The 8,688-nt window shown below is 40.8% G+C and overlaps 1 protein-coding gene across 1 annotated transcript in view; it reads left to right on the forward strand.

Annotated features, from left to right (window-relative positions):
- ARL15 (ARF like GTPase 15) overlaps positions 1–5,139 on the forward strand; it is a 241,330-nt gene extending 236,191 nt beyond the window's left edge. Inside the window, exon 8 of the mRNA XM_077171334.1 lies at positions 4,173–5,139. Within this exon, the coding sequence (XP_077027449.1) occupies positions 4,173–4,238 (66 nt within the window). The 3' untranslated portion in view covers positions 4,239–5,139. The remainder of the gene's footprint in view (positions 1–4,172) is intronic.
- Positions 5,140–8,688: the final 3,549 nt, after the last annotated feature.

The raw sequence follows: 8,688 nt of genomic DNA on the forward strand, positions 1-8,688 counted from the left end.
TGTTCTGCAGGGGAGACAAGGCTGTGTCCCTAGCATGGCTTGAGTTTTGGTTTTGTCAGAGAGGCCTTTGGGAAGAATCTGTGTTTTGCATTCCAGTAATATGGTTTTAGGTAGGCAGTGTGTACAACAGTGTAATTTCACCTGGTACAGGCATTGCATATTTACATCTTGGGTCACATTATGAAGATGGTTGAATGATGGTTTTCATGAAAGAATAATTTTAAAGAGCCTTTTGTCTAAACATTTCTTAGATTTATCTTTTTATGTGGTCTGCACAAGAAAGGATCTGTTGGATGTAGTTAATTTATTTCAGCTGTAGCTAGACATTCACATATATCTTTTAACCATGAGAAGCCAAACCCAGTTAGCCATAAAGAAAGGATATCTGTTCACAGTTTGGAATCTGTTCTATTGCCTATTTCAAGCCCTTGCTATTGGATTGATGGACAGTTATTTAAATATGTCATTTGGTTTTGCTATAATTCAATGAAGTATTTTCTAATTTTGAGGCAAAGTTCAAAATTATTCTATTTAAACTGAATTGTGCTATTTGGCTATGTCAGCCTCAAATATTTTGAAGTATGTAAAATAGTTTACAATTTTATTGAAAAAATAGGGAAAGAAATGAAAATTTTCTTCAAATTGAAGTTATTTATGATTAAGCAACTTATTTTCAAATGAAAATATACTTGTAAATTTGATGTGCCATGATATTACATCTCTTCTGAACATGATATATCCATCTGTACAGTTATCCCTGACTCACCAGAGCTGAATGGCAATTGAACACTGTTGAACAGTGAGTCACCAGTGCCACTTCTTGCAACCCATACTTGGTTTTTCACTAGGTCTGTTCCTATCTACTACTCTTCATGGTCTGAAAGGACTGCATGCAGATATATTGCAGCAAATGCTTGTTTTAGGTACATGTGGAGAGAGAATATAATTTCATTCTTGTTCCCTTCTGGAGGAGTTTTCTCCATACTACTTCATACAAGGTTAAGTTCCATCCATCTTATTTTCACTAAGGCTTTCCAATGAAATGCTTTGGGATGACTAACACTCAGGTGAACCTGCAGTCTCCATCTGGTTTCTTTGGTCGTGACTTTGTGAGAAGTTTATTTCTGCTCTTACTCCTCATATTCAGCCCCTGGTGTTAGCACCACTGCCACAGCTTCAGTTTCCACTATGGCAATGTAGAGCAGCAGCACCAGGAACCAGAAGTTTGCACTGACCAGTCTATTCCTTTCTCAGGAAAAACAAAACTGTCTAAATAATCTACCACACTCTGAAGTGGTATAAACTTTCATCTTACTTCACAGTTTTCAAGATAAAATAAACTGGTTTCCTGCTTAACTTTAGCTTTCTTGCAAATCTTCTAACAGTCATCAATCTTCTACAGCTCGCACACGCCAGGTCAGCAAGCGCAGTAACAGAGGCTCACCAAAATGAGATAAGTTACTGCAGATTCTAAACATGTGGCACAGTTTTTGTGCTGTATCATTTCAATTTTGTGATGTTATCTTTTCAATTAAGAGGTTGCCGTTTCTTTTGTTCATGGAGACAAAAGCAACAAAGCAAACATATAACAGGCATTCCCTGGTTTGCAGTATTGAAATAGATGAAATAGATGAAACGTTTCATTATCTTGACTGTGTCAGTGCACTCAAGCTGGATAAATTAAGAATCCTCTGACCCTAAGTAAAGGTATATGAAATGCCTTCTTCAAGTATATTGAATATGAACCAACTCTATTTTTAAGAGATTGTATCTAGTATGTCTGTATTCAGTCCTGTTTCTTCCCCCACATCCCCCTGCTGCCTTTCCTTGTTAATTCATTTAAACAGGGTTTCTTTCTGCTCAATTTGCATTCAAATGGCTGTCAGGGGAATTTATGGAAATAATATAAGTGCTTTTATCATTGTGTATTTAGTCACATGTGCTAATTTTCAAAAGATGAACTTGTCTAGTGTCTTAGCGAAAGAAAGAGTCAAGCACCAACCTTTACAAGGCTACAAAGCCATGAACTCCCAGACCAGCATCCCAATTAATGATTTTTTGGCTCGGCTGATATCTCTTTGTCTGTTATTTTAGATGGCCCATCTTATCCCATTTCTGGCAGATACTTTTTTCTTCGTCTTCCTCTTTTGCAACGGAGGTAGCACCAGCTACCCATCTCGAGATCCAGCACACACTGGAATCCCTTTCTTCTTTGTCTTCAGCAGTAAAATACATGTTTACTGAGTTTTGGAAATTTCACTTTGTGTGCTGGTTTTTTTTCCTGAATTGGTGTTAGAGCAGTTGTGGGACACATCTCACAATTAACAGTAAGGCTAAGAAAGTAAGAAAAGGCCACCATGAAACACCAGTGTGTAACTCTGTGGATTGATTCTCTGAAAGCTGAGCCTGACCCCTCCTTTTCTCAAAGTCACAGTCAGCAGGTTCCCCAACCCTCAGTGTATTTGGTAATAGTTTGAGCAAATTCACAGCCAAGACAAACTTAATTTTGACCAAACCTGACATCGCTGGCTTATAAAATTGAGCATGTAGTTATACTTTAGGCAACATAAGATACTTTTTGGTCTGGCTCATTTAAGACCCAAGTAACTTGTTCTTTTTGGCCCTTGATGACAAATGCTTCCTCCTCTGGCTTCTTGAAAATCAGAATAATCAGTACAGAAAAAGACTTCCATAAAGCATGAAAATTGTTAATGAAAATAGTTGGTGACAGAAGTATGGTAGCTTTTCAGACAAAATGGTAGACATTTATATTTTAGGTGGGCCATTAAGATGTCTCAGTGGCAGATTATCCACTTTACTTTCACATATTTTCTAGAAGAAAGGGAGGAATTGTGTAAACATGAAAAATTAGATATTTCAAGCCTTTCAGTCAAGTGAGTTTTAGATAATTTTTGTTACTCTGCCCTTCTTATTTAAAAAGTATATAATTAATATAATGCCAAAAAAGAGGCCTCATTCATTAAGTGAGTGTGAGTTACTGATTTAATTATGAAATTCCTGAAATGGTGGAGGGTCAAAGGGAGACTGACAGAAGTTTTCAAATCTGTAGCTCAAGAAAAGTAATGTCATGTCCAAGTATATTTAGTGAATGATAATGCAAACAACAGACAAATACAGAGGAGAGGAGAGGAGAGGAGAGGAGAGGAGAGGAGAGGAGAGGAGAGGAGAGGAGAGGAGAGGAGAGGAGAGGAGAGGAGAGGAGAGGAGAGGAGAGGAGAGGAGAGGAGAGGAGAGGAGAGGAGAGGAGAGGAGAGGAGAGGAGAGGAGAGGAGAGGAGAGGAGAGGAGAGGAGAGGAGAGGAGAGGAGAGGAGAGGAGAGGAGAGGAGAGGAGAGGAGAGGAGAGGAGAGGAGAGGAGAGGAGAGGAGAGGAGAGGAGAGGAGAGGAGAGAATAAATTCCCTGGCTCAAGCTGGGAATGTATTGAATGCTTAGAGCCAGAGAAACAATATTTTAGAGGGGAGTATTTCCCTGGATTCTGCACTACTAATAAATCATTGCTGGTCATGCAATTTTTAGTGGCCCCCACAATGATTACATTTTGCATACACTGGTCACACTTCAAGCCTACATACTGTCCTTTGTTCTGCTCTCTGCATTACTAATGCCCCAGGTGCTCTCAGGTGCTGAGGAACAACATTTTTGTATAAAAAGGAAAAAGTCTTTATGCAACACACTCACACATACATACACTACACCTCAGGTCCAAGAAAAATATTATTTATGATACAAGTTTTTCAGAATTTCCATTAGGAATTATAAAAAGATTTTGTAAAATAGGTATAAATCTTAAAATTTAAATTAAATTTGATCTCTGAGCATATTTTCCTTGTAGAGAGGACAAGACAGACTGACAGCAAAACCTGCCAGTCTGTCTCAGATGGGGTGAGTATGAGTTGCCTTGTGTTCATAAATGACTTAAAATTCTTTGAAGAAGGTCAGTTACTAAGGGGAAAGTATCATCTATCTGACTTGCAGTATGCAATGTCATCAACTTAAGGAATTGTGACTCCTTGGGGTGTGAACAGAGGTACAGAATATGCTGCAGTAAACTGGGGGAACAGACTCTGGAGGTGGGTGCTGAGCCATAAATTGCACAAAGCCTGCAACATTATGGAGGAAGGAATGAGTACAGCTCACTCATTTTTTTCCAGGGAAAGAGTATATGCATATTCCAAGCCACTGGAAGAGCATTCACTAATGCATGCATGGAAGTTTGAAAAGACTGTTGGGTCTGAAAACAGTTCTTCCAGAAAGGACAAAAAGTCAAAATACCCGATGCCTATCAGGTCAAGAACTTACCCAAGATTAATTTGTGGAGAGTTTCAAAAAGATCCCTATGAACATCTGTGGAGGACACAGAGTGCTTTCTGGAAGGCAGAGTTGTTCCTCCATCCCTGTGGAGCTGGTGCAAGGACAGCCCAGAGACTGCAGATGAAAATCCTGGCACCAAGCAGCAAGAGCCTGCTGAGAGGAACAGTGAACCAGCCGCCAAACCCCAGCAGTGATGGAGAAAACTTTCTGCAGACTACAGAAGACTCTGCCAGGTGTGCTGCTACCTGGGAAGCCACTGGGTTGACTGGACCAAAGCCTGGAAGCAAGGTTTGATCTTTGTTTGAAAATCCACCAAAATAAAATGTGAAAACACATCTATTGCAGAGCTGTGCTTACTTAGGGGTTGCCATGGTATTGAAGAACTAATACTAATTAAAGCATTAGCAGAGCAAATCACAAATCAAAGCTGGGATTTGTTTGTCTTTTAAGCAGCTCACTAATGTGATCTAGCTGAGTGAACTAGAGTTTCTTCCAGGCTGAAGGTATGTAGCAACAGAAAGAGCAACAGGGCTACTGACAGCAGAAAACAAAAGATGGGGATAGTAAAAGTGCAGAATGTTTCCAAGCTGAATTGGCTAGGTGAAAATCTATAAGGAACTGAGAGGAGGACAGGAAGTGACCTTCTAAGTTAGAAATGTGTGAGTACAGAGCAACTTCTCTGCCTTTGAGTGAAATGTCCAGCCTGTGGGTTTCTTCAATACAGATAAAACTGGACTGAAGATTACACCAGCCCACAATCATGCTGTTTGTCCCCTGGTCATGTGCAGCAGCAACCTGGTCCTGCACAATTTTGTTACAACTTCCAACATGATGTGTTTAGTTGAAATAAAATAAAAAAGAATTGCTTAGATGAAGCTCAAAATGCTTTTCTTTATAGAAGAAAACCTCAGCTATATCAACTAATAAAGTCAAGTGGAAGATATAACCTATTTGGGCATCTCAGTGTTAACTTTCTCCCTTGACAACACCCATTTCAGAAACATTGAACTATTTACTGTTTCTGAAACATCTGGACTTTCTACTTGTTTCATAAGTCTCTAACAAAAAATATCTACACATCATCCATCAATCCACAGCCACATTCTTTTCTCACCCTATCATGATTAGATTCTTTGGGAGGTTTTAGGGGTTTTTTTCCTAATGCTTTTCTCCCAGTTTTTCTTGGACATCCTTGTAGTAATTATTAATGGGCTCGATATATGCTCACTTTGAGCCATCAGAAACTAAACTAGTTTGTTATATAAGCTAGAGAAATGGGGACTTTTTGGGACCTGGCCTCTTTCCTTAGCCACAACTGTCCCATTCTGGCAAAACTAAGACAGACTTCAAATCACTGTTTGGAGAAAGTCCACCTCCTGTTAAGATGTGGAGAGCAGTGGTGCGGTGTTTTGTCCAAGATACTTTTTTGGTAGGAACATCCAGTGCTCTAAGTGAATGGAAACACCTAAATCACCCCTCTGTAAAGAAGAAGAGAGGTCCTTTCTCCACACTAAACTGTTACTTTGTGGAAGAAAAAGTGCAGCCTCTGTGGAAGCCCCTCTCAAAGAACCGTTCCAGTAGTGTAAGCAGTCATTGCTAATCTTAGCTACATCTATTGTGATATTAAAGAGAATTGCATATCCTATTGTGGAAGTGCCATTTTCCTTCCACTTCAAAAGTCATGGCTGGGGAATCTGCCCACCATGGGCACTGGGGAAGGTTTCTTGCAGAGGATGAGGACAGCATGCCACCAGTGACTTTAAGCAGAGGCCGAGCCCCTCTGGCCAGCACATATTCCTCCACAGTTTACGCTGCTGAACGCTTTGCCTTTCTCCTTCTCTTTTGCACCAGTGTCCTTTTTGCACATTACTCTTCAGCCAGACAAGTCCCCTGACCCAACTCAGCGTGCAATTGCATATGTGCAATCAGTGCAAGACACTTGTAAAATTAGTTAGCTGTGAAAGTGCTGAGCTGAGACAGCAGGGAAGCCAGGAATCTGGCTGAGCCCATCGGGGCTCAGTTTCTGGTGGGCGAGCAGCCCCTCAGGGCGGCCAGCTCGCTGCCAGGTAATGGGAGGAGCCGGCTGATAGCAGAGCCTTGCGTGGGGATTGTTTCATCTGTCAGGCTGCCAGGGGATACACAACAATTGCAATCTCCACTGCTCCTCCCTGCCACGAAGATTAGGGGAGTTAGTCATGTGGAGCTATGAGACTGATAGGAGAGATGATAACAATGCACAAACATTAGACTGGTGTAACTGTTAAGGAAAAAAAGGATGGTTCAAGGATGTGTGTAATTAAGAATAATGGCTTGAAGAAAAAACATCTTTTTGTATGTGTTACTATTTTTATATGACCTCTGTCTGGAACTCATTAAATAAAGCTGAGGAGGAATCACAATCTTCTCAAGCAATATTACAAAGTGAGACCTTGCCCTTGAAAATAAATCAGCATGTCGGTTTTAAATTTATTAATTTAATTTGTTTGAATACCAGATTAACAAAGAAAAAACAGTTCAAAGAGCAGACCCTTTCTTTCTGATCAGCCTGTGAAATAGTACTGTAGAGGGAGATTGAGATTTTTTTAATATCAACAATAGTGGAAACTTGCTGTGATTATCAGATAATTCATCCACTATCAGTAATAATCTTGTTAATAAAAGTGGTATGAAACAGAATATGCCTGAAAGAAGGAGTGAAGAAAGTATGTAAAATGATTTTATTTTCTCTTCCAATCAATTTTTCTATCAGGCATAAAAAAAATCAGAAACACACTGGCAAAAATAGCTGGGCAAAATAGCTTTTTATCAATTAATCAAAGGTGCCCTCTGAAGTGCCACACCGGGGCAGGGAGGTTGGCAGCTCCTCTGTCCCAGGCTGGAAGGTGGGGAACGTGCCCTGTCCATGAGACGTGGGTAGGGAAGGGGGGGGCGTGGTGAGCTGGGGTGGGCAGAGGTGTCCCAGGGGCTGCTGCCAAGCCCCAGTCAGGCTCCAGCAGCTCTTAGCCCATCGTGCAGCACTCACCAACCCAAAGCCAGGCCAGCAGTTTAACCAGACATTTGCCTTGGCACCAGGTGCTTGGCATGAGGGACTGCACAAGAAATCCAAGTACTGGCTGCTCCTCACACAGGGTAACTCTGTAAGAGGCAGAAAAAGGACAGAGATGATACAGGTGGGGGAAGAGGGTGAGGAAAAGAGCAGACAAATGTGGTGAGGAGAGGAGGAAGAAAGGAAAAATAGGAGAGCATGAAGGGCAGAAGAAACAAATCAACAAGACAACTGGACAAAGCAAGGAACACTTTGTACCAAAAGCAGCATTCAGGCACATGAGAAACTCTATCTACTTTATCCCAGTGCTCATCAGAGCTTGCTGTACTGTGCTGCTGCTCCTCTGTGCCTTTGCCCAGCAAATTCTGTCGAACAGCCAGCTGGGTATGCACCATGCCTCTAACACACCAAGGCAGAGCCAGCTGCCCTTCCAGGCTGTGCTGGAAACTTTGGAAAAAGAGAAAGAAAAAAAAATTCTGTTCTGCAAGGCCTGGTGGTATTCCAAGTACTTGAGACAGAATGTAGGTTAATGTAATGGGGATTTAACATCTCACCATTACTAATCAAAGTTATGAGTTTGCCAGCAAAGTCATCACAGACCACCTTTTCAGGCACTGAGAACTTTGCTGTGATCATATGTTCTGGGAGTAACAAATTTTCTCTGTTCGTAAAATAAAAAGCCATTGTGGGGCTGCTGAAACAGTGGAAGCTGGGATACACAAAATGTGAGCATCAGTGAGGAATGGTTGGAAGGTATGAGAGTAGGAATAGTGTCTTCTCACATCACCTTTAAAATATTGAACAGTAATGGGAACAGAGATTAACATAGGACTCTAACTTAGGCAACTACCTAAAATTAGTAAACTCTAGAGGTTGCTGCAAATTTAATTAAGGGCTGATATAAACAACCATGATTTTTACTGTCTTCTGAAACTGGATAACCACAAGCTTTGGCAGATGACCAGAAGAACCAGTCCCATCAGTGTTTATCTTAGAGGTGCCTTACTTCTGCTCCTGGGAGATAAAACACCATGAATCATGAAGAAAAGTGAATGAAGCTGATTGTGAAAACTCTGCAATGAGATAAAGGGAAAGAGGCACTTCATCAGGTAGGTAGGTACATCTAAGTTTACTTAGGGACTGAGAAAAGAATAATCAACATCTTTTCTAAAACTGTAAAACTAACAGAAAAGTGTTGAGAAATGGGCTTCTCCCTGCTCCAGATTAAGCATTTCCCAGCTAGGGTTTACAAGTGAAAACAGGGAAATGACCCTTCCATTGTGTTAAATATAAGGTATTAAGAACAAATC

Source organism: Agelaius phoeniceus, chromosome Z, assembly GCF_051311805.1.
Source record: "Agelaius phoeniceus isolate bAgePho1 chromosome Z, bAgePho1.hap1, whole genome shotgun sequence".
NCBI classification, from domain to species: domain Eukaryota; kingdom Metazoa; phylum Chordata; class Aves; order Passeriformes; family Icteridae; genus Agelaius; species Agelaius phoeniceus.